Source organism: Etheostoma spectabile, chromosome 5 (genome assembly GCF_008692095.1).
Source record: "Etheostoma spectabile isolate EspeVRDwgs_2016 chromosome 5, UIUC_Espe_1.0, whole genome shotgun sequence".
In the NCBI taxonomy this organism is placed as follows: Eukaryota; Metazoa; Chordata; class Actinopteri; order Perciformes; family Percidae; genus Etheostoma; species Etheostoma spectabile.
This window is the reverse complement of record NC_045737.1, coordinates 30,748,374-30,775,265: the sequence shown is the minus strand read 5'-3', so window position 1 is coordinate 30,775,265 and position 26,892 is coordinate 30,748,374. Positions and strand designations below refer to the sequence as shown.

Genomic DNA, 26,892 nt, shown 5'->3' with positions numbered 1-26,892 from the left:
GAGCGAGAAGCTCAGTCATCCGTGAGGAGTAGAGCAGTCAAAGCCGTACTCTGATAATTACTGGCTACATGAACCGACTTGAGTCATGACCTGTCAACTGCAACATGAATAGTTACACTACATGCTAACCAATCCCAAGTGGCTCGCTATCTCTGGCTATCTTCAAGAGATTTTAACAATCACATACAAGATAAAGCTACTGAAACAAGACGGCACACAGATCTGCATCTGTATTTGTTGATGAGCATCATCTCAGGTCATGAGAGGTGAAGCCCCGGGGGTCCTGCCACGTAGTCAGGTAACTGTCAGCAAATATCACGAGTCACACACCAAGACCAAGACCTGTTCTTAAACTGATGTTTAAAAATTAAACTAAAAGTTGCTGCTCTTTTAGTTGAAGCATCTGGTAATGACAGTGCCCCGCTGTGTGGGATATCCTGGATCTTTGAATTAGTCAAACGGTGACAGTGTTGAAAGTAGAGAATTGTTTCAGTTCTTGTTTTACAGCATCTGAAATAGTACAACATTTAAAACATATTTTAGTCTTGCTTCATTTTGCCCTCTTCAATGGATTACTGGTAGTTAATGAACAGACATTTTTTTCTGTTTTTTTTTAAGATGATATTGGACCATAGTAGTACCGAGCTGAGTTTAAAGGATAATGGAGCTCTGTGGTGATGTAATGATGAGGTCCGTGACAACTGACATGGCTGGTCCACAACCCCACAGCTCATTATTTTGAATGTGACCCACCTGTCGTCAGTTATAGCTGGCTTTTCCCACAGTCACTGTTGTTTGGGACATTACATAACACCAAAGAGCATCACTGTCAAACTAAAGGCCTTTGTCTCAATAATATCAACCTGATATACTGTGTTAGTGTAACACCAACCTAACAGCAGCAAGGTTCATCTGTGTCACAGTGAAATGCAAAGCCTCCCACCTGCATTTATTTTTTTCTAATCTCAAGCTATTTCATATCCAGAGTGCAGTTTGAGGCATGTCAGCGTTGAAGCAGAGTCTAAAATAGAGGGATGACTCAGAGGCGAGGGGGATCCATGAGTCAGCCAGTGTTGCATTTTCATACTGAGTGACAACAGCCAACACCCGTGCATCAACACTACCCAGCCAAATTCATGTCAGTGTGTGCGCATGAATACTTGTGTGTGTGCAATTGTCTCACCAAAACCCTTTCAATATGTCTAGGACCTTTCCAAATGCTTTGGAAAAAAAATGTATTGCTTATTCAAACGTGTATAATTCAATACCTTTCTAATAAAAACACATGCAGCCCTGTACACACGCATACACACACACACACACACACACACACACACACCACACACACACACACACACACACACACACACACGGATTGGCCCTATAACAGAAGTTGAGGGCCCTATTGTATAAAAGCATGCTAACTGTTCCCCAAAATGTCTGCTGAGGAACAGGCTATCAATAGGCTCTATAGACAAAGATTAATGTACATCAATGAGTTATATTTGTGCGTGTTTGTGTCAAGAGTTAGTGTACCAAACTGTTAGCATAAATGGAGTGAGATGATCTCGATTAGTGAGTTGTGTTTTCAGTGATTGGATTGACAAGGCATGACATACCTTTTATTACTTTTAATGAATGACCTAAATTAAGTTTCTCTTGCCTCTGAGGGCAGTGGTGTTAGTTATAAAATGTTTCTGTGACCCATTGTTGGCTATCAGGAGGCGTCACACACCAATACACTAAAGGTGGGATGGCAGTAACGGTGGAGACCAACAGGAAGTGATGTCACCATTGTTAACTTTAGAAGCTATTATTAATTAAGTAGTTAATTAATCTATTGCTGGTACAATGGATATGATAATGTAAGCCATATGGTTCCTACTGGTTTCCATCATGCTCTCATACTTTGAAACAGAAACTACTTTTATTCTCTGTGGTAACAAAAAGTTTTTAATTACATTTTAACATTTTCATCAGCAGATGGGGTGCGTTCACTTGTCATGGAGATGGCTCAATTGTGATCACATGACCCAGCAACTGAGCCATATATCCAGAGAGGAAGATGATGAGATGTGATTGAGATGGTTTAGTCTAAGTAGTCACTTTAATAGCGTGGGCAGTAGTAGTAGTGTTATTTTCTTTTTGCTAGTTGGATTACCAGCATAGAAATTCCAAATGAGTCATTTTGTTCAGAACCTTTTACACAACCTGGAAAACGTTTCACTTTAACCTGATCTCTCTGTACTGTACTCACCTTCCTCAAGTCCAGCTGCCAGCAGTCAGAAAGCAGTATTTCTCATGGCCATGGTACCGTACAATGTGTGTGTATCGTAAGCGCCACATGTATTCTCAATTAGCTGTTAACCAAGTAATGCTGAGGCAGCACAGAAAACTAAAGGCTGGTCTCTTATCAAGTTAAGGTAAAACATGGAAATACCATAATGTGCATTTCTACAGCGCTAATTCTATCAGTAGTCAGATGTTGAGCGATGTTTCAAATTAAAATCCTACAAGCAACACAAGCTTCTCTCTGCACTGGAGCTAAATAAAAACCCTGTCACCATTGGAAAACGTACAGCAAATGTGGAGATGAGGTTAAACATCAGCCAAGTATTAGGAAAAAAAAGCATTTTCAGATGTTAAGAGGGGTATTTTGCTGTAACACCACACAGGACAGAACAGGACAGCCAGGACACGGTACCTCTCCATCATGGTGGCTGCCTCCTGCTCTCTTTTCCGCCTCTTTTTCTCAGCAATGCCTCGGAAAGCCCTGCCAGGATGTCAAAGCGGTAAGTGGATTTTTGGAGAAATGAAATGTTACGTTTTAGCTGCGCCCGACCGAACACAAAAGAGTTTTTGTCGGAACCCAAACTGACCCAAGAGGTTACATAACCTTTACAGAACGAGTCTGATTTAGCTCCGACATTTCCTTTTTTTGTCCTTTTATTTTTACTGTTGGCCTTACTTAAATGCCACAAAGTTGAGAGAAATTAGATTTAAGCCCTTTGGGTCTAGTTGGGTTCGGGCATGAATATAAAGTTTCAGTTTGGGTGGTTGGGGAAAAATAAAGGGGAGGAGGTTAAAGTCCATAAGGGTTAGTGAGGGGTTTAGTTAGCTTTGCTGAGTGGTTAGGGTTTGCAGTACACAGACGTTTTATCCACCAGAGGCAGAAGCTGTGGATATATTCTCAAGTAGTAAACAAACACACACACGCGCACACAAGGATATAACACAAGGACCAACATGCAAGAGAGGGATCTACAAGAAGACACACTGAGGAGTAACCAGGAAACTCATCCTGCCTATCCAATGTGAGTTAACCACATTATTAAGTCGACTGTCATCATTGAGGGTCATTATTTCATTTCACAATGATTTCTGACCATGAGATATTTTGGTGTCCATTACTTGTCATTCTGCCAGTGTGTAAGTTGGCCAACGTGGGTGTGACAGTAATGGCTCCGACAGGATGTCAGACACAATGAGAATCATCTGGGACAACGTATGTCAGAAAATGAAGTCATGTCCTGCAGCCGGGTTTTGACTGACAACCAATAGGCTGAAGTCACCGGAGTCAGTACAGTGCTCATTATCCAACAGCTCTGCCTCTGCACTGCTATTGTACATTTGTTTTCCCTCCCGAGCTCTCTCGCTCTCTGTTCCCTCTCCCTGAACAAGATGAACATGTTGGACATGCCTCCTCCTTCAGCCTGTCACTCCTTCCACCATCTGCCATCACCAGAAACTCTAAAAGCTAAGAGCCCTCTTCCTCTTTTTTAGCAGTACGGTGTGGAACGCGTGTGCCTGTTTGGAACGAAAGCTTGCTTGGTTCCCAGTGTTATAATTTTTTTTCACAGCTTTAGTGTGTCCACTATTACAAACGTGACACAAAATGCAGTTATTAAACACTTGGTTCCCAGTGTTGTTGGCAAAGCTTTTCTTGAGAACCACTCATTCAATGGTAAATGGTGCATTTACTGCATTTATGCAGCACCTATCTACCTTAATGGACATGGCGCTGTACAATTTTCCTGTCATTCACCCATTCCTGGTGGGGGAGGTGTCATGGACCACGACAAGACACCCCCCCATCGGCTCTGCGGCAGTCGCAAGAGAGAAACACCTCTCAGAAATAATCTCTGCTGCAGAACGTCGTTAGATCAGCATGGGGCGTGTGACGTCTTTTGAGTTATAAAGACACACACACACACACACACACACACACACACACACACACACACACACCACACACACACACACACACACACACACACACACACACACCACACACACACCACACAGAGTCCTCGATTTATAGTTAGATAAAGCAGTCCTGTACATTTCCCGCCAAGGTACACGTCTCAAACTTTGAAATTATTAATTGTTCAGACATATTTTTTGCTAATCTGTGTCTATTGTGATGGTCTGGTCATTTATAATGCTGTTATTTTGAGCTGATTAACAAAATGTATTATATATATGTATAATACATTTTGTTAATCAGCTCATTCTGTGTCTATCTTTAGACTGAACCACATTGTGCTGGAAGCAATGCTTTGCTTCGACCAATGTGGTTTTTTTCATGATGGTTGCAGAAGCTAGCGGCTTTAGGCAGACATTACGGCCCTGGTTATTACATGGTGGTTCTGACAAACAGAGACATTTCCCTTCGTTTACGCGCAAACGGAGAATTGACCTCTGAAAACGAGGCTTTCTAAAACCTCCGGTCAGAGTGGAGATTTTGGAACTATCTTCGTTTGCACGTAAACTGAGACAAACGGAGGTCTAGGCAGCCGAGGAAGTGAGGAAGAGAAGAGAGAGGAAGTGATTCTGATTGGCTAACATGGGTTGAGCTTTTCGTTACACTGCCACCTACAGGTTTGGGATATATTCACGGGTACGTCTAAATGAACAGTGTACAGCGTGCTGTGCACAGTGTTATTTTTTAAAACCGGAGAGGCTGAAATGTCCATTTATAAAAATAGTAATATATGTAATATATGAAAGACACTTCACTTAAGCAATTGTCATTCTTCAGACGAGGCACACCAACACTTCTATACTTTAACTTGATAACTTTTTTGTGCCACTCATGAATGTAGGATACTCATTTCATTCCCATGGTACGGTACCTTCCCTGGACTATTGAGGTATAAATAATTTAAAACACCCAGTCCAGCAGACAGTGAATGACACCGCGGGCTGAATAGCACAAAGCCACACAAGGAAAAGGGTTCAACACGTGTTACCTTACTGACAGAGTGAGAAAAAGTAAGGAGGAACAGTGGGGGCAGTTAAATGAGTTACTCACGATATTCTACAGGCGTAGTTTGGAAGGGTCGCCACGTAGAGAGAAGAGTAGAGGAAGGAGAGAGGACAAAATGAAAGAGAAGTCAGCAACAGGGCCACTCACACACATCACACATCAGAGACTGCTTTATGTTGCAGGTCTCACTTTCACTGAGGATACAATGAGATGGAAAATCCTCTTGATTGAAAACGTCCTGACAGAAAAGACAGAATCCCTGTCAGTCTCATTAGGACACACACATTGGATATCAGTGATGAAGAGAAGGGGGGAACAGTGCATGACAGATGATGATAAAGCACATACCTACCTGATCTGATCAAAACGTCTCATTAGAAGTGGGCAAATAAACTAATCAATTCTACAGTAAATGTGTAATTTATTAAACTGGAACAAACCCATTACATTAGAAGTGAAGGACATTGATAGGCCAGTCTTTTTAATTAAAGGCCAGTGTCGGGCCAGGCCCATACATTAGTCTGACCCTAATATCGACACAGATGGAAACATATGGAAACGGGAGAGGGAAGACGTTGAAGGGGGATTGTGGGAGAGACAACGGAAAAGATTATAGTGGCTGAGCTTTGTCTGCTTGACGGTCATAATTATAAGATCTGCATGTTAGGTGATAATTAACTAGTCACGAGGAGCGGTGTGTGTGTGTGTGTGTGTGTGTGTGTGTGTGTGTGTGTGTGTGTGGTGTGTGTGTGTGTGTGTGTGTGTGTGTGTGTGTGTGTGTGATGACCAACACACGTTTTCTAAATCTGGTTTATTGGGAGCAATTAATGTCGAAAAAAGACCTGGTCACACTTGCATTTGATTTGGCACAATTTTGTGATAAAGCAATTCCAAAGAATATGCTGAATAAGGGATCACACAACAAAGTGTTATATGTTGACTCCCTAGTCAAAGATTCTGAGACACCCCAATACTGCACTAAGTTCAACCTGCACAATAGCTTTATCTACATATTTATCATACCATTTAAGCAGTTGCACATTTTTGTATTCCCAACTTGTATATTCAAATATTCGTTCTTGTATGTAAGACCCATACAGGTGGTGAAACATTGGCGTCAGTATCGGTGTTGCCTTTTAAACCAAAACGAAGCAATGGATTATATCTACAACCCTATATATATCTATAAGTCCAACCCTGTGCTCTGCTTTGATGAACCCTTAGTCTCGCATGTCCAGTCCTTCCTCCACAGCGATGCGGAGGAAGGACTGGCTAGTACAGATAGCATTCTGGGATGGGAGAAAAACGTGCTCTGGTTTATTGGCATTTTTTAAAACCAATCAAAATCGTCTTGGGAGGTGCTAAGCGCCCGATGGAGCCATGGTGTCTCTGTTAAATAGTCTCAGAAAGGAACTTGCATTGGTGGAACAGGCATACGTAGGGAGGCAAGCGCTGGAATTTACTTTAAAAAAAAAGTAAATGACATTTTTGGTCGTATGGACAAGAGTTTAGAATGCCAACAAAAAGAAAGCAGGAGGTGAATCCCTGGGTGCTAATTGAACAATCCCATTGTCAAAATAATAATAATAATAATAATACATTTTATTTAAATGTCGTTGATATACACTAATAAACCCTGAACCATGAGTTGATGAAGCCTGAACTCTGTGTTTTTTATAAATTGAACCCTGGGTTGAACAATCCAGAGTTTCCCTTATTAGTTTACAAATGTACTTGTTACTAAATCTGCTTTTTGGAGTACATGGCAGAAAAACCATGAAATGTCATGCATGCCACCATCTGAAAACCTTCAGTAGAATCCATAGATTAAGATTATACCTGGATATACCCAGATTATTGGGTTAGCAAATCATCTTTTTGCCTTGTCTTGTGTGTATAATAATGGAATACATTAATTTGTTAGTGTTGGATTTTTCAGTTGTCTTAAGAATAAGAAAGGATATCGCTGAAATGCATTGACAAATTAAACTGTATAATCTAATCTGTTTCTATCTAGTATTAGGTTTAGATTTGGTACTCATGTCAATTCTTTTTTAAATTTACATTTATAACAGATTTGTCAACAGAATAATTCTTTTCACTAAATTTGCATTTTTTAATATGAAAATCAACATGATTTATTTTTATTCATTCACTTTGTAATACATTACACATCAAACTGAACATTTTATTTCAATTTGTTAAAGTAATTTCAGCAGCCAATGACTTCCATAGAGCAGAGACAAACGTAACACACAAACAGGCAGGAAGTGGACTGGCTTCATATAGTGAGAAATGTGTGAATGCTCATTATGGTTTTAAAGTAGAACACTACATCTTGGAAGGAAAAGGCTGGGCCATACCCTGCCAACACGGGGGTGCTGCAGTCGGACACGGTGCTGTACAGAGAGAGCGAAGGCGCATTTCTTTGTAATACTCACGCCTGCATGGTGGTGGTGGCTGTCTGAAAGCTGAACATATTCTCTTTGGGGAACCAGCTATTAGGAGTGTCTTCTGCAAACAGAAAAACAAAAGCGAAGTGAGGTATCCGCACGTAAAATGCTGAAACGCGGTCATTACAATTAGCGGAGGAGGCTAGTGAAGGCATGATGACAAGAGAGTGGGAAGTGAAACATGGGACTGTGACGGCGTGAAGTACAACTCGTTTTTACTGGGGTATATTTAGGTATCTTAAATGTGTTTCACAACTATTTTACACATTGTACGTGAACACATTTATCATAAAGCTGTTGACGTATCTAGACTATACACTATGAGTGAAAAACCTGTTTTTATCTTTCCTCCCTTAGACTGCTGTAAATCCATCTTTAATTGCATTACCCATTACCCAGCTATCTGCAACTGGTGCAAAACGCAACAGCAGGGCTGTTCACAGAAACAAATCGTTGGACCCACATCACCCACCCTTCATTGGTTTCCAACACTGAACTGACTTCAAAATTATTCTAATTACATGCAAGGCCTTGCGTGGCCCTGGCCCCTGATTCTATACCAGAGTTGTTAAGCCCTATTCTACCTGTTGGCTACTCCGGTCCTCGGATTTATCTGTTTCCTGTCCCTAGGCTACAATGATTTTGTAGTTGTAGCTCCTAAACTTTGGAACCGCCTCCCTCTTCCATCCGATTCCATTATGTAAGCATAAAAATAAAAATTATAGAAAGGCCATTCAACAGTTTTTAGTGGTCATTTGATTAGTAAAAAAACAAAATCGAGCTTGATGTTAATTCTCCTGTTGACAAAACACATCAAGCAAAGTGTTTCGCAGCCTGCTGGGAGGACTCTAAGAAGCTCCAGAGACGCTCTCCGGAACCAGCGGGGACAGAGACGGAGCCGAAGAAAGACGTCACTCATCTGGTGGTAGTAATGTGCTTTGTGTAGGTGAAGCATTAACTTAATTTGACTCATTTAGCGGCTGGCTCTCTGCCCCGTAATATTATTACTACACTACCCTTTTGTCTTGAATGTCGGGGTTCGTCCATTGCCATGGCAACAGTGCACATAAAAATGGCTGGGATCCCAATGGCCTTTCTTTCCCTTTTATTTCTATGATTTTAAGTGGCTGCATTTCTATAGGTTAGCCTTTTTATAAATCTCTGCATATGTATATTTATGTATATAAATACTTGTATGTACTGCATATGCACCATCTTCCCATCCATCTGTCTTTACCCCTGTCATCAGTAGACGCTCTGTCCTCGCTGTACATCCTCTCCAGTTTCTTGCGGGGCTTCCTTCCATCCTGCGGTGAGGTATCCAGGTCCAGGGAGCGCTGGCTTTGACACGGAGCCCGAATGCAGGCCACGCAGTCTGGGATATAGTCGTCCCGCGACCCCCCTCTCCTCATCCCCCAGTCCCGGATGTTGTTGGCGCTCCCGGAGCTCTGGAGTGGCTGCGATGATGGCGGCGGGCCTCCGTGATGTTGGTGGGCCTGGTGATAGTTGCTGCGGTGATGGCTACCATGATGATGGCTACTGCAGGCAGCTGTGGCGGACGGCTGGCTGGTGCAGGACAGGTTGTGGTGAGCAGAGGCAGGAGCCTGGGACTGAGGCTTCAGCACGTCCAGCTCCAGGCTCTCCTCGCTGCCACGACCCACAAGGGTCATCTCTCCTTCCCTGGTGATTGTATACACCCTGGCCGGCTTCACCACCACGCTCCCCTCTGGGCCCCTGGCACCTGGCGGGTCCTCTATTGAGGGGCTGCGCTCCACCGAGAGTTGACGTTTGGAGGGGCCCAAAGTGGCCTGGAGGGTGTTAAGCTGAGGCTGAGACTGGAGATGAGCACAGGGATTGGATTGGCTGGACTTTTGGGGTTTAGATATGGGTAAACAGTGGCTCTGTGGTGTCAGGCTGTTGTTATGCAAGTGGATGACGACTGGAGGGTCGCAGTTCTGGTTGGGGAAGGTGTCAGACAATAGATGATCTGGCGATAGAGGGAAAGAAGTAGAAAAGTATCAATAAATCATATGATCTGTACTGTACACGTGTATTGCTTTGGCAGCAGAATGGTAACCATTTGTGAGCCAGCAAAGCTTTCAGGAGAAGGAGAAATGGAAGGCAGAGAGGTGGCTGAGTGATAGAGCAGGGTCATTGAAGAAAATATTCTCCTTCTCACAAAGTAAGAATCTTTAATGCTGCAGGCTAGTAAGTGTTTTCTTCATGCTATCTGTGCTGTGAAACTGAAATAAACTTCAGATAATAAGGCCAATTATTGTTATATTTACTTTCCAACACTTCTGAATTCCTTTAGATGTGTTTCAGTGACATTTTATGTAGTTAGATTGCAGTTTTATTATTTTGGATATGGTTGATTCTTTGGATGTATGGGTGGCTATAGAGTCTGTGTCACACCAGAAAGTGGTACAGCAAAGTTAACCCATGCAGCCTGTGTGCTAATGCTGCAAAAATGCTCTATGAATGGGTCTGATATAGCACAAAAATGTATGCAAACTATTACGTATGATATCCTGCGAAAACTAGGCGACCGCCGGCTGGTCATGTGACACCGACTACAGAGCTCAATGACACAGAGTGTAAGTTTCTGGTTGTGTTTAGCAGCAAGAGAGCTCTGTGTCGCCAGCTACAGAGCTCTGTCATATGAGCGGTAGTTAGTAGTAGTTACCAGATAAAATGTGACTTTGAGCCGGGTAAAGGGCAATGCGAGCTGCTGGTAGCTTCGACAGAAATTACAGTTAAGTTTGCAACAAAAAGTGAGCATCATACGGTGACGGCAATTAAGTTTAGGCACCTAGTTAAGTTTAGTAAAAAGATCATGCATTCTTAAAATAGGGTGACCAGACGTGCCCGGTTTCCGGGGACAGTCCCCGGTTTTGGTGACCTGTCCCCGGCGGGATCTGTCCCCGTAAATGTCCCCGGTTTTTACTGTGACTGACAGACCCAAAATTGGAATGAAAGAAAGACAACACTGACCAAAACATTCCCCTCTGAGGTGTAGTGGAGTGGAGTATGAAGTAGCGGCAGGGGTGAGTCTAGGATCAGACCTTTGGGGGGGGAATGAGAACAGCTCTGGGTCTAGTGCCCCCGTTTTAAGTTGTACAGATAAAAACATGACGTGTTTTGGAGGCACATACGCTTCTGAGCTGAAAATGTCCCCGGATTTTGTCTGAGAAATCTGGTCACCTTCTCTTAAAACAGATGTGTTAATATCAAGTTGTGTCAATTCCCAACACACTAATGTGTCTATATAAGGACCACACATATTGTGTTACTTTTAAACCTTCAACTGTGTTTAAATGCATGGTTTGGCCTAAAACACTAACACGCGTTTCCTGTGTGAAAGTCTTTTGTTCTCCCTGTGAAGCTCCCAGGTCTGAAAGTGTTTTATGACCCACAAATAACGGCGCTTAACCTTTTGTAGCTCTGTCAATGTCAATGTCAATATGGTTCATGAGAACGGGCTGAATACTGACAACGTCCCTGCTACTACTACTTCAGCAGAGTAAAAATCGACAGCAATAACCATTTTTCCTGATGAAATACTGAGAGTGGCTCTGTGTTGATGGACTAGAAGCTCTATAAATGACAGAAGGCAATAGTCTTTCTAGATTACAAAGTGACTTGGCGTGACCCTTCGATCATAGGGCATTTTTTTAGAGGGTGTCTTAACAAACCGCCATGATGAAACTAGTTTAGGAAAGAGGGTTGCTTGGACGCACTTTTGAATAACAACCAAGATGGCTGCAGCTGAGGAACTTTCCGTTCAAGTGCAATTTTTAAATTCTTAAATGGCAACCCTCACCCTTCACAAACATGTTGATAATCAAGGAGACTGGGTTGTTGCTGCAGCTTCAAAACAATGTAACAACCTTACATTTTTTACATCTTCTCGCCATGCTATTTTGTAAGGCTGTTACATTTTAATTAGGAGACTGAGTTGTAATAATACACCATCACAGCTCATCTCTGCTCGCTGTAGTCGGTTAACACTTGTCCGTCTGTTCAGTGCTACGTCTCACGTTCCATTGCTATGATTGGTTGTAGGTCTATTTAATAGTTGGTCTGCAGTCGCTGATAACACCCCTTGGAAATCAAAAATGTACATAGAGGTTTAAGACCATCTCACATTTGCTCTGGCAATGTCGGGTTACGTTTTTCCTCCAGATAAACCTGCATTTTTAAAATAATACATTCTACTGCATCAAGCATGAGAAATAGAGTACTGGATGGCTTTTTTGCTGTCCCTTGTTGGTGTTCAGTGTTCTGTCAGATAATGATTTTAATGTTTCCCCTACCTGCTCCGTTGCAGTTCTCTGGATTGGTATTGGACAGGCATTCTCCAAATGCTCTGGCTGCTCTGTAGAGACAAAACAAGTGCAGAATTTAGACCTAAGTCATTCGGCACAGCTGCTATTGTCAATCACAGAGGAGTGACTCACAGAGAGTCATGATTCTCTCCACATCAACAGTCTACCCCAGCTTTTTATCAGCGAGGCCTCTTCTTCTTCAGGTGACTGCCATTACTTGCTACCAGTCAGTTAGACTGCACCACCACAGCATTCTGTAAGAGTGTGCTGACTCCACACTCTGTAACAGCGTGTTCTTATATACAGTGTAGTGACAGCTTGAAGCTACAGCTTGCCTCCCCTGCACAGCTAAGGTCCTAAAACTGGGACATCACATGTGCAAGCCATAAAGAAAGAAATAAATGCAGGCACCTATACACGTTATGAAAGCTGAAATTTTGGATCAATGCTGTACACTGGCATGTTGTGCAGAATATCTATGTGGCAAGACTCTTTTTAGTATGTAACACATGATGGGAGGACTAATGCTCTCAGCACTGCTGCTGCCTTTAGCCAGCTTTCATTGTATGTGTGACAAATCAAAACTATATCAAATTTATGGAGCATCAAACCCTTTTTGAACTAAAACAAAAGCCCTTTTGATTAATACATGAATCTAGATGGCAGATTCATACATGCGTTTTCCTGTTTCCTATTCATGTTATACTGCCTAACTTATATATATATATCTGTAAAAATTCTGTTTATAGTAATAGCCATCTGTATATATATTCATAGTACATATTCATCTGTAAATCTTGTTCACAATACTTGTTATCTATATTTTATATTCATAGGACAAATGTATCTGTAAAATTCTGTTTATAATAGTATTAATTTCTACATTTATTCAGTAGGCCTACATATCCATCCTGCACTTACTGCTATTGCACTTCTGGTTAGACCCAAAACTGCATTTTGTTGCCTTGTACCTGTACATGTGTAATGACAATAAAGTTAAATCTAATCTTATCTATCTAATTTATAATAACGGCAAATATCCATTCCAGTGTTCCCCCTGTTCATGCAAACAGACACTGCCCGTGGTGAGTTCACACGTCTGTAATAATAGCAGGACTGTCATAGACGGTCTGGTAAAGTCAGTTGAACAGGTGCAGATCACGTTGTTGGTGGCCTACCGGTTACAAACAGGCTAGGTAGGGACTGCGTCTTACTCCATTTAAAAAACACCACTTTAAAGGGAAAATGCCCTTTCTTTAACAGTTTCCAATGGTTCACCATCCGGCTCTTCAGGTTCATCCCATGTACCATCTCTGAAAGGGCCGACAGCCTTCAGACTTTGCTCCATTTATTCAACACCTCCTTCAGCACATAATGGGGTCAATCGTCCTTTATATCTGCAGGAAGTGTAAACTGGGTTTGTACACAGGTTGCAAGGGATTTGACTCATGAATATTTCCTTAGAAAGACTGACGAGCAATCCAATTTCAGTTCAACTTATCTTTAAATAATGACCACCAAGCCTCTTCACTGTTCAGTGTTGATCACACAAGATAACTAATAACCAGCTGTTCTACTATAGTATGTCATATTTTGTTTCATATTTAGATACAGATTCAGCTGCTGAAAGACCCACTGCCTCATTATAAACACATCATACAAGATCTATGCCACACACAGCTAAAAAGAAACAGTAAAGCCTAAATAATCACTCTCCTCCCACTCACTCTGACATTCCTGCTACCTGCGCGCGCGCACACACACACACACACACACACGGACAGACTTTATCGTGCAGGGAAATAGGCCACACACATGGACACATGCTTGACTCTTTGGGGGCAGTGTTGAAAGGGAATAGCTGTGTTGTTGCTGTGGCCTATATGCTGCGAGGAGGAGGAGGAGGAGGAGGAGGAGGAGGAGGAGGAGGAGGAGGAGGAGGAGGGTCCTGGGAAGAAAATTCCTGATTCCTGATCTATCTTCTTACTTTCAAAAAATATTCCATCTGCTATGCTGAGAGAAAAGGAAAGTCAAAACACAAACAAAGAAGGACTGAACTACTGTATGTTCAGTCCTCGTTTACTCTTAAAGACTTGATGAGATTTTTTTTCATGCTGCTTTCATACACATATCTCACTCATACACATTCCTAACCAAAATCTACAGTAACTGATGAAATATATAATTAATAAAGTATGTCTTCTTCAAGTCATGACACAGTCTTTAGTACATTAAGCCCAGTGGTGGTAGTTCTGTCTGTGTGTTTGTGTTGTGTGTCGTTTGCACACACAGGCGTGTGCATGTGTATGCTTGTGCGTGTGTAGGAGTGGTGTGGTGGGGGATGGAGTTGCTATGGTTTCTGCAGCCTTTCCACAGCTCTATAATTGTAAATGGTACAAATGGTACTATGGAATTATTGCCGAGCCATAATATAGGATTGAGGGATAATTCAGTGCAAGCCTTATTACAGGGCTACTCACTAAAGAAATCATTCACTAGCTAGGACCACGCCACAACATTATGTCATTTGAAGACCTAATGAATGCATTATTATGTAGAATGTGAACATAGGAATAGATGGGTAGTGAGATTGAAAAGTGGATGTTGTCTGGTTGGTGGGTCAAGTCAAGTCTAGTTTATTTCATCCATAGAAATGGAAATGACAGTGTTCATACCTACATCATACATACATAGTGTGAGGAGTTCAGTAAAATCAGAGAGGAAGGAGGGATTTGGTCTAGGTGGCTGGTAAATGAGGATGACTGTCATGGAGGAAAGATTTTGAAGGTGAGAAATTCAAACGGGGATACTGAGGGGAGTTCTGGAGAGATAAGAGGTTGTCCCTGTTAGTTAGGCATGTGGTCCGCGGGGAGAGGCTGTCCAGGGGTAGAGAGAGGCTGTCCAGAGGTAGAGAGAGGCTGTCCAGGGGTAGAGAGAGGCTGTCCAGAGGTAGAGGGAGGCTGTCCAGAGGTAGAGGGAGGCTGTCCAGGGGTAGAGGGAGGCTGTCCAGAGGTAGAGGGAGGCTGTCCAGAGGTAGAAGGAGGCTGTCCAGAGGAAGAGGGAGGCTGTCCAGAGGTAGAGGGAGGCTGTCCAGAGGTAGAGGGAGGGTGTCCAGAGGTAGAGAGAGGCTGTCCAGAGGTAGAGGGAGGGTGTCCAGAGGTAGATGGAGGGTGTCCAGAGGTAGAGGGTGGCTGTCCAGAGGTAGAGGGAGGGTGTCCAGAGGTAGGGGTACAGCAAACAGGAACACAAGAGGCAATAGCAAACGGAGAAGCAGCGCCAGCGTCCTCTTATGTCATGCTCTATGACTTGATAACCTCTGAATGGTGGTCCCAGATGTTCTTTTGTATGTATTAATTAATGTATCCTTTAATAATTTATCCTTTCTTAATGCATCTTTTATTAGTCCCACTAGGGGAAATTACAATTTACACTGTTGTTATTACACACATATGCACTAAATGGAGAGATATCAGAGTGTGTGGGGGGGGGGGGGCTGCCCATAGAAAGGAGCCCCGAGCAGTTGGGGGTTTGGTGCCTTGCACAAGAGCACCTTGGCAGTGCCCAGGAGGTTAACTGGACCTCTCCAGCTACCAGTCCACCACCACACTTTGGTCCGTATGTGGACTTGAACCAGCGACCCTCCGGTTCGGTTTTCCACCCCCGAGGCAAAACTGATGTTCAATAAGGGACACTATCAGCCAAAATATGTCATGTAAGAATTATATTGTACGATTGGATATAGCAGCTATTTCTCTTAAAGTGCGGCTGTGTTTCCCTACGACGGCAAGATAAGTGCAGCCCAGCTGATGGAGGTTTGTTTCGAGCCCGCTGTGCCCTCCATGTGCCATTCGCTTACTGGGGGCGATCAGTGATACAGACCATAATTAGTCAGATCAAGAGGGGGTACCGCCAGCCATCTTCCTGCTCACCTGCCTGCTTCTATCAGTAACAGGGAGTCATTATAGCCCACATAGTTGCTGTTATTAAATCTAACCGACGTTGCCCTCTGGACTATTGAACAAAAGATTTGTGCGTGAGATTAGGTTTTATACATGAATAAGCTTGGAGAACCAAAACCATCTGTCGATTTTAAAGGAAAATATGGAACTGAACTTATACATTACGTTACATCTCGTTTGTCTAAAAGCTAGAGATCTTAAGTTGCATAATTGAGCAACAGTATCTCTCTGGCCATTGAGGCTGTCAAACCCCGAAATATTCATGAGGAAAATAAACGTGTGATTAGAGAGAAGTGACATTTGAGTCTCGTTTCTTTTTGTATTCTACATAAAGCCTTGGAATTATACTGTTTACACACTAACACTGATACTAACTCATGTCCCAAACCCCTTCAGCCATTATATTAAATTCCAACATGTCCTGCTATACACTCTGACTGCAGCTCTAAACCACACTTTTTAAAACACTCCAGGCAATTCTCTACATTTGGCACAATGCTAATAAATAGTCTCATGTTCACATGCAACACTTACTATTCCTACTGTCCACTCTGATTCCTCACATGTCACTCAATTTTTCAATTAGCAATCAGAGCTTAAGCAATCAAAGGGCCACAGGGAGTGAGGCATAAAAGGGGAGTGGGAGGAAGAGGGGTAGTAGTCCAAGGACAGCTTTGACCTCTGATTAGATTCGGGCCACTTCCCATACATCTTTTCCAAGCTATGGAAGATGCATGTGCAGATGTTGCTGTAGAAGATTTAGAGGGCTGGATTTGTCAAAGTAGCGGATACCAAAGATGCTGGATAACTAAAGATGGCACAATGCAAGTTGCACCAATGCTATACATTTCAAAGTTGTGTTGATGGATATAAAGTTATATTTGCATAATTGATTAATATGTTATTTTGCTAACATTAGAGATATAGACAGCTAAAAGACCTATTTAGCATTGCAAAAATGTGTGCTGTTTTCAAACGCTAGTTGACGTTAGTTTAGCTAGGTTCAAGATTCAAGCTTCAAAATCCTGTATTACAGTAATATCACCACAGGGAAATGGACAATGTTGCAGCAGCAAGCGATAAAAGAGAAGTATAAAAAGAGACTGTAAATATAAAACAAACAACCCCGAGCAGCCGGGCGAGTGGGTGACTGTCCAAAAGAAGCGCAGCGCTAGCTTCAAACTGGGGATCGCACACGGCTGGCCGCCGACATCTTCACCTTTCTAACAGTTTCTTCCCACTGAGTAACACGCCGGCTGAGAAGCCAACTCTGATTACTAGGAGCACTATTCTGCAGAACGTGAGGTTGGCCGCTCCGCCGGCCTCGGTCGTGTGTGTCCCTGGGGCCAGAGCGGGCAATATAGAAATGTCGGACTCAGTAGTTTTCTCTGGACCTCTGCCAAACCTGATCAGCGATGACATGTACAGCCGCATGTCATCCTTCCACCGCTGGTTGTCAGGGTAGTGCCCAGCTAAGGATGTGGCCTATGTAGACAGCTGGAGTGCGCTCTGGGGAAAGCCTGGTCTAATTAGGAAAGACGGCATTCATTCCACTTTGGACAGAGCCGCTCTCATATCAAAAAAGTACATTATTGGCTATAAACCATGACAACTTAAATCTGATATTAATAATCAGAGGAATAGTGCTATGCGCTCCGCTGTGCTTCCACTGGGTCAGTCACCCACTCATAGTCTAATAACCACGGTGGCTGTCTCCCCACTCAGATCGAAAATCAAAGGCAAACAAAAGAAGGGCTATATGTAAGACCCTGATTGGAATTACAACTACCACTGCAATGATAAAACAGAATAGGAAAATTAGATGTGGACTATTAAATATTAGATCTCTGTCTTCTAGTAAACTATCTGATATCAGATAATCAAATTGATCTATTCTGTCTTACTGAATATGACTGGGCCATGAAGAACATGTTAGTCTAAATGAAGCCGCTCCTCCCAGTCAGAATAATACTCAAATTCCTAGAGGCTCAGGCCGAGTCACACCCAGGGGCTCAGTCCACTGTCGCATTGTTGCTTGCTCTGGAGGGAACTACTAGAACTGTTGGGTCCTTCTAAATTATAGAGTGTGGTCTAGACCTACTCTATCTGTAAAGTGTCTCAAGATAACTCTTGTTATGAATTGATACTATGAATACAATTGAATTGTTCTGTATGTAGAACAGTTAAAACATACATATTATATATTTCATTGTAAAAACATGACTTTTTTTTTTACAACAGACTACTCTACATACATAGTGTGTAACACTGAATATGCTAAAGATTTTTTATAATAAAAATCATAGTTGATTCCTTTTCATGAAGGTGCAAAAGGTACGTTGTTGTTGATCCTCCACTGTAGTCATGGCGGTGTGTTCAAGTGAAACTTTTTAACCAAGACACGGGCAACATGAGTGGATGTGAAGCAAAGCCACAGTCTGCCTTTACTGCCACTAATTCTTTGAAGTCTGGCTGGTGTGTCAATGACTTTGACTTCGACTGACAATTCAATTGATTTCAGTGGTTACATTTTAATTTACATTCCATATCTGTAAATATGTCTAAGGACACAGGGTGTTCTATGCTGTACAGATTGTAAAGCTTCTATTGGGCTATATGAATACAATTGACCCGACTACGTCAGATTCATACAGCACAAGTCTGGCCTGTGTCCTTTGTTTACTGTCTGTGTCACAGATGACTTCATTATGAGACACTTGCTGTACTACAGTCCACTAACAACCAAGGCCGTGAGATAAGGTAATTACACATATTTCCCCAAAGGCTGATAGTGGGTTCATCAATTGGCCATCCATCCATCCTAGTCCTGGGTTTTCCCCTGAGTCCTCCTTCCAGTTGCCTGGAACACCTCTCTAGGGAAGCGTCCTGGGGGCATTCTTACCAGATGCTCGAAACCATCTCAGCTGGCTCTTTTCCACGGAAGAGAGCCCCAACTCTACTCCATAGAGAACTACTTCCTTACGGATGACTAAGCTTATCATGCTCTCTAAGGGAGATGCCAGCCCCCCTCTTGAGAAAACCCATTTTGGACGCTTGTACCCTGGATCTTGTTCTTTTGGTCATGACCCATCGTTCATGACCATAGGTGAGGGCAGGAACAAACATTGACTGGTAGATTGAGAGCTGCTCTCTACCATCAGTGACCATGTCCACACTGGGAATTCACATCTGACACAGGACATGAGCACCATGTAAGTGCTACTCAAACGTTGATCCCTTCAATTCACACCCACTCCGAGCATCACTGTCAGGAACTGTCTTGTCAACAGCAACCCACTGAGGAGATAAAGGGACAGCAGGCAGACAGACTTGTCTTCACCAGGATGAGCGACACAAGACATTTTTTAGACAAAATTATATTTGCAAAAAGGCCATGAGAAGGGGCCAGGAAGACTTTACTTACGGATTCATTATTTTATTCACACACCCAACAAAGCTGCTTACAGTGAAATCAGAAAGCCAGTGCACCCGGGGGTCTAGGGGAAGGGATAGGGTGCGTCCAGCTGGTAAGATTTGTAGTGTATTGTTTTTGATCCCTCTCCCTTCATTTCCTGCCAGCTATCACATAAGGAATGCAATTTTTAATGCTGCTCATAAAGAGTGCACTACACTAAGCACACCAGAGAAAACTAAATGAGGCATTATAAAACAAGTACATTCCAACAGGAAATCTGATTGGTCAACTAGACATTTAAGCGCTCATATAAGCATGATCACTAAAAATATTAGCTCGCTATTTCCATGTCAACATTACAACGTTAAATCAAAAACACAGTTTTTGAAATGTTTGTATTCATGAAATAAATCAGGAACCACAGTGGACCACATATAAACCCTCCAACATACAGTATTTATACAACGCTCTCGAGTTAAGTGTTACTGGAAATGTTTGGATCACATCAGCTGTGCCGCTGACATGGAGCAATGTTAAAAATAGCCGATACATGTGAAGTTCATAGACGTACTGGACACAAACTACATTTAGCAAATTGAGCTAGCAAAGCAGTCTTCCAACAATCAAAGCTACAAAGCTAACGTTATCTTAAGTTAACTAGCTGACTAAACAAGGAAGGAAAATCCTCACTTTGCTTTTTCCACAGAAACAGAATCCTCTCCACAATATAACTTGATTATAGATTTTATTTTGTTGGTAACCTTTGTCTGTATAATCTCAATATTGCACTAGTGTAATCTGATTTCAGACGCCTCGGTCTTAGCTGTTTTACTGTCATGCCCATAATGTAGTTAAATCACACCCTCTTGTGTAATATTGCTAAATTCGACCCTAAGAACACTGTAAAGGACCTACGTTTCTGTACTGTCCCTGTCAAGAAGGAGGTAGTTTTGCTGTGGTGCACTGCAGAGAGTGGATGGAGTAAGAAAGAAGGAAGATAACGTCAGAACTCATTAGAACCCATCTGTAAAGTTAACCTAACTCCTGGCCATTCTGGGCTGATTAGGCCACCTTTACTTATTATACCCTCCCTGCTGCACCTCAGGGGCTCAGAGTGAGACTTTAGGCATATTTTCTGCATCCAATTATAAGGATGTACTGTAATAAAACCAATAAAACCATGATATCATTTTCCGATACAACATATCATCTAAATTTTAAATTATTGTGCCATATTTGGTCTTTACATTCTGAGTTATGGTTTTCCACCAGTGAATATGACAGGTTCATGCTTTACAGGTGTCATAGTGCTAATTGCCACACGGGACCGTGGCTAGAGCTAATCCGTGCAGGGGTAAAGACATTGCTGGTCACACGGTCTTGTGGGAAAGAGGCCATGAAATCACATTTTCACTGAAGTGGAATCTATTAATGTCTGATAGCTGCTATGCTGTGCAATTCCTTTGAAAAGTGACTCAAATATTTGTGAAATATTAAAAGGCGACTGTAGCTCTGAAGTGGTTGTAATCTTTTATATCATGTGGTTTTGGTGTGCTGTTCTACGAAGATTTGTCATAAATGGGACAGAGAGGACCTTTGGGCCATCACTAAGTGCTTCAACCACAGTGCATGAAAGAATATTGTTTTGCCTCAACTCCCCTTAAAAATGAAAAACACACAGTTAACCTTTGCACAATCCTGAGCTGTAGTAAAACAGAACTAGTGGACCAATATGAAAAAGACACAATGGATTTAAAATCTTCCTTTTTAAAATGCAGCTGTACCTTGGCATCATCCTTCTTCATCCCATTCTCCTGAACGAGCCCAACTCTGCCAACAAATACATAATTGAAATAGCCAGATGGCCTGGCTGCACTGAAAATTATAAATCCCATGTTTATTTTCAGGTTAATGTCAATTTTTAAGCCAGAGAGCAATAATGTGGGATGCACAGCAGCATGGCAGACCTGCTTTACACTTGATTCCTAACTAATTTCCAAATGCTAACACCGAATCACATGCTGTCAACAGCCCAGGGTATTATTTAAAGATTGTAACCCCAACTAGCTTGATAAAAGCCTGCAATGTATTGTCAGTGAATACTACGCAGCACACTCATGTTTGCAAAGCAAAGGGATGACAGCGACGAGGGAACAGTGCTTTCTCCCGACAGAGAGCTCCCTGCTGTTCAGGAGTCAATGCAGACAGAATTCTCTACCAAAAACCACAAGTACACCACGCTTTCATTTGGACAAACACGATTAAACAGTGGCAAGCAGGTTGAGTTTAGTTCTGAGTTTGCACTTCTGTTTCATGGAAATTATGATTTGAAAGGAAATATGTGATTGTATGGGTTTTACAGGCTGAAATTCAGAGAAAAACAGCAGTAGCTTTTCTGCGTCCGCTGACATCACATAAGGGAATGTTGGCAGTGAGCGCAGGCAGTTGTCCAATATTTATATAGGCCAATATCACAAATCACATTTGCTTCTAGGGGTTTAACAAACTGTATACAGCGTACAACCCTCTGTCCTTCACATCAGGAAAACATATCCCTTTAGGTGTCTTTAGCCAATCATTTAGGCACCTGACCAACTGCTTCTCCTCTTACCCTTCGACGCCCAGAAAGCTCACGTTAAGGCAGCTCTGGTCCATTAAGGTTTATGAATATGTATTTTCTATATTGTCAGTGTCAAAGGAAGCAATGGGATCCATTAATCTAGCTTGGCCACTCTCCCTCCCGTCACGGAAATCTTCTGGAGTCTAGATGGTACTGTGTGGATATACAGTAGATTAGATGTAAAATTCTTTTAGGTTTTAGGAGACATCAGTATGCTAAAAAACCAAAGTGCTCGTCAGAGTGTCAATCAAACCTGAGCACTGCATCCGCAGTCAACCTGCAGCTATATTACCAAGTGCTGGCTACTGATCTCTGCAGTGTTCTCAAGTGAAACAGTTCACGGAGTGAGACTATGTGAGGTACAGGGTCAAAAGGAGTGCTGCGACAAGAGGATCCTACTAAACCAGCTTATTTTAAGTATACTCCCTCCAATGCATTGCTGTTCACACTCACCCCCAAAGACATATAGGGTAAGATGTGTATGACTGCATGTTCATTCATTCATTGTGCATTCGCTGCCCAACAGATAAACTCAGATCGAGACACCACTGATCCCGGCTCTGCTCAGACAGGATTCAGGGGAAGTGCTATTGTTCACGGAGAGCCGTTAAACTCCTTGTCGACTGGAGGGTGGCTCAACATCGCTGATAATGCAGGAAATGTGTACAAGCGCGGTCGCCTTGGCCGCGGTCCACATGTGTGTCTGGGAAGCTGGCTGCGATTTATGGAGAGTTAAGCCTGCGAGGTGACAAAAGGCAGGGAGACGGCGGATAGCAAGGTGATAAACAGATAAACAGCAAAAGGAAGACGGAGACAAATGGAGTTGGGGAATGTGTGCATAAGGAAGTGTAGTGGAGACTGTGGAAGTAGATGGAAAAGTAATATGTTGAGCCCTTAAACATACAGTATGTGCATTCACAGGATCAGAAGGAAGGTGTATGCACGACAGAGGGTTGTAGCTTCTGAGGTCAGCAAATTAACGACACGAAGCGTATCTCCAACCACAGATCATTAGTCATCCGGCACCCTTCGGACCGAGAACAGCCTGATCTGACACCCATGACAGAAAGACATTACATGGCATGACTCATGCATTCACAGTTAAATGTCATTCGATTTTATCAAAGTCCAGTGAGCCCAGCTGGACGTCACTGAAGCCAAGGAAATAGATAAAACAGCAGGACAAATCATATACGGTGTGGCTCAGAACATTTGAAATGTAAAGGGATATGTACAACAAGTAAGTTTAAGTTATCAAATGTGATAAAATGCTGCAAGTGATGATTAGTGCTGGGACCATTCATCGATGTCATTGACTACAAAAATATGTCAATTTGCATTATGTGCACCAACGCATTGGAATAGAGGAAGAGGGCAGCTAGCGTAAGCGTGGACATAAGCACTTGTGCTTTGGTGTGTGTGTTGATCTCTTTTGGAGAATAGCAGTGCCAGTGCGTGTGAGTTTCTTTATATGTGTGTGGTGTGTGTGTGTGTGTGTGTGTGTGTGTGTGTGTGTGTGTGTGTGTTTGTGTGGAATGTATGTAGAATATAACCACAAAACCAACAACAGTATGTTTCCTTCCAGAGGAGTAGATAGGAAACAACTCTGTACTCACACTGACCTGTCTCTATTAGCATGTATAGGTCATGAGCATGTGTGTGTATTTCAGGCCTCTGTGTAATGTGTGTCATAACAACAGAGTGTAAATTGTAATTTCCCCTTGCAGGACTAATGACGTATACATATTATTATTATATTATTGTTTTCAAGGTGTAGTGAGGGAGATATGATCCACCGCGAGCACGCTCTATTTTATCTACTCTATTATTTTATTTTCCTGTCCCACACTATCTGAGTATCTGCTCCGGAGGGCTAGGGATCGCCGGAGCTGGGACGCCGCCGTGCCGCGCTCGGTGGAAATACACACATTGACTTAAATGGAAACCTGATGACTCCGCCGCCATTCCGGAGCGGATCCGCAGACATTCCGCAACCGGTGGAAATTAGGAGTGATGATAATCACTGTTACTCTCTCACTCACTCTACCACACACACACACACACACACACACACACACACACGCTTGTTTTTCTTGCCTCACACTGATCTAAAAACACATCTTATTTACTGGATATTCCTCTAGTGATGAAATTAATCCATGTCATAGTGATTTTAAATTTCATGTCTAGTACATAGGTAAACATACTGATTCTCCAAAGTTCAATTCAAAAATCTTTAGAATAGCCTAAAATGCAAATCAATCGTTCGATTAATCAATGACAAAAATAATCGTTAGGGGACAGCCCTTTCTGCTATGGATTAGTCTCCAGATAAATCATCTGTAGAGCTCAAATATATCCATCTGATGTTCCCAGAGTCCTATGTGACATCTTCAAATGTCTAGCTTTTTTTTTCACAGTCCAAACCACAAACGTGGACTTTACAAAGATGTCAGACTAGAGAGCGTTCAGCTTTCAGCTGATTGCAGCGTGACATTTTCTCATCCAAATAGCCAATGTCATTTAAAAGTAGGTCTATAATCATTTTAAGGTAACAATGCGGACACATGCATTGCTAAATTAACCCAAACGTAAAGTGCGTATTAATTCCAAGAAAGGTGAGAAAGAGATTATAAAAGGTTATCTTTGAGACGAATGAAAGGTGTGCAACCACAGCTTCAACGTCAGGGAGATGTTTTGCACAATTCATATTTAGTTATTAAAATAATCTTCGGAGAGAGGAAACAGTGTCAAGCGGATTCCTGTCAACACATCATCCAGCATCACTCAGACACCACAATAGAAAAAAAAACAAGCAGTTCAAATTCGAGATAGGATTAAATGAAACTTAAAAAGGAATTGCGCAAACAGGACTGTGCATGTGGGAATAACAGCATCTTATCTTCCTCTCCGAGCATCGCCGGCTCCTCTCCAGCACATTCCCCGGACACTCACCTAACTTTTGCCGCCACGGAAGATATCGCATCGCTCCTCAGATTCTTCCTTTTGGACACCGCGGTTCCCATGCTGAAGGGGAAACCAGCCAGGAGAGAAAGCGCAGACCATTCCACAGACTGAGCACCGAGCGAAACGCATCCGGATCCAACTAGAAAGCTCTCCTAGGTCTCATCCCCCGTGCAGGTCCACGCGGTCCGGCGGGGCGTAGGGCGCAGCGCTGCTGGAGGACGGACCCGGGGGATGGCGCGCTGATGCACGGACTGCGCTGCTCTGCTCTGCTCTCTGCCTCCCACTGAGCTCCAGGAAGGAAACGGTGACCATAAAAGGCCCGCTGCCTGCTGAGCCCCGCACGGCACGGCACGGCACGGCTCATTACACGGCTGTTTATTGGATGCGAGGAGGTGTGGACACTTGAGTCCAGAAGTAATCTTACAGTTTATCCTCAGTTGGCAAGCATCAAAGAGCTGGGGGCATATTTCATACATGCACATGTCACATTTTACTTTACAGTTATAATCCTCAAGATTGCACGTCTTATATTTGATACCATATGGTCGAGATGTTCTTCTGTACACTCAGAAAAGATCTTGATGATATTTTATTGTTCATTGTATCATTTTTTAATTACCAGTCCTGTCTGTATAATTGGAGCAGCCACACAACATCCTGCTTTAGTTCCAAGACATAGTGGAAGTATTTCAGTGATTTCCCTAACCCATTGTGTTGTCTTCTCGTCAAAATTGAAAATCAACACTTTTCTTGATACTTTTTTTATAAATGTTTTAACTTTTCTTAATGTTTTGTCCATGTTTTCAACACTTGACATTTTTTGGACGTTTAACACTACGTAACACCAACTTATTAACTTTATTTTTACAGCTATTGTTGGATTTTATAGTCAATGAACCTCATTTATAGGAAATTACACCTAATGTTTAAGTTAGAAAAGCAGAAATTAGGAATTATTTAGACTAAAAAAAAAGGAATGGATGTTGATGGGTAATTCCAGACTGGAATATGTCAACTTTTACTCAATACTATTTCAAAACCACTTCAATTTCTTTCTCCAGAAGGCTATAAAATTGAATAAGACACCCCAAAATTAATGAAAGTAGAGATGTGTACTTGCCAAAGAGCGTTGTGTGGAAACAATCATGTTAGTTTGGGGAATCAAAAAGAACAGTGGTATGGGACAACATGAGGGTTAAGTCAAAGTACAGTACCAGTATGTAAAAAATACTACAAGTAAAAGCCCTGTATTCAGAATATTAAATGAGTAAAATTACACAATTACACATATAGAGTATTTGGTATAGTATATCTGAAAAAACTGCATCAAAATTAAAAGTTTTATCCACAGATGCATTTACATGTAAGCAGCATTTCAATGTTCCTAATGTTAATGTCAGCTATACTGAGTGGTAGATTATTCACAGGTGTTGCATTTTAGAATGGTACCATAACATTTGAACGTAAAGTCTCACCAGCCACCCACATTGACATTTTTTGATTGACATTTGGTGAAATCGCGTCATTCTGATCTCCACCCGTGCTCATCAGGCAGCATTCCCATTTACAGGAAGGCAAAACTCTCCCCAATTGATGTTGGGGTCTGGAACTGTATCATGTGAGCTCTCTGGAAGCATTGGGGAATAGTTGTGGGGAATGAGATGGGCCTGCTGCTGTCTAATCTCTTAACCCTTGTGTTGTCTTCCCGTTAACCATGAACTTGTCCTTTTTTGTGCTTTTCCGACTTTTTTTTGTCACTTTTTCCAGCTTTCGGCACTTAAAAAAAAAAAAAACTGAGCTGGTTTAATAACAGGTTTTATTCTTATTCTTGGAATTCACGGTCAACAAATCTCATTTATATCAAATTATACATACGTTTTT

The 26,892-nt window shown here is 42.3% G+C and overlaps 1 protein-coding gene across 2 annotated transcripts in view; it reads right to left on the bottom strand.

Annotated features, from left to right (window-relative positions):
• Positions 1-25,378, bottom strand: part of nsmfb (NMDA receptor synaptonuclear signaling and neuronal migration factor b) — a 41,784-nt gene extending 16,406 nt beyond the window's left edge. Inside the window, exons 1-6 of one of the 2 annotated variants that reach the window (XM_032516236.1) lie at positions 25,000-25,378; positions 12,039-12,100; positions 8,960-9,709; positions 7,711-7,783; positions 5,315-5,320; positions 2,705-2,773 (exon numbers count right to left, since the gene is read on the bottom strand). In XM_032516236.1, coding sequence (XP_032372127.1) covers positions 2,705-2,773; positions 5,315-5,320; positions 7,711-7,783; positions 8,960-9,709; positions 12,039-12,100; positions 25,000-25,070 — 1,031 coding nt within the window. In that variant the 5' untranslated portion in view covers positions 25,071-25,378. The remainder of the gene's footprint in view (positions 1-2,704; positions 2,774-5,314; positions 5,321-7,710; positions 7,784-8,959; positions 9,710-12,038; positions 12,101-24,999) is intronic. The other variant, XM_032516237.1, reaches the window with a different exon arrangement.
• Positions 25,379-26,892: the final 1,514 nt, after the last annotated feature.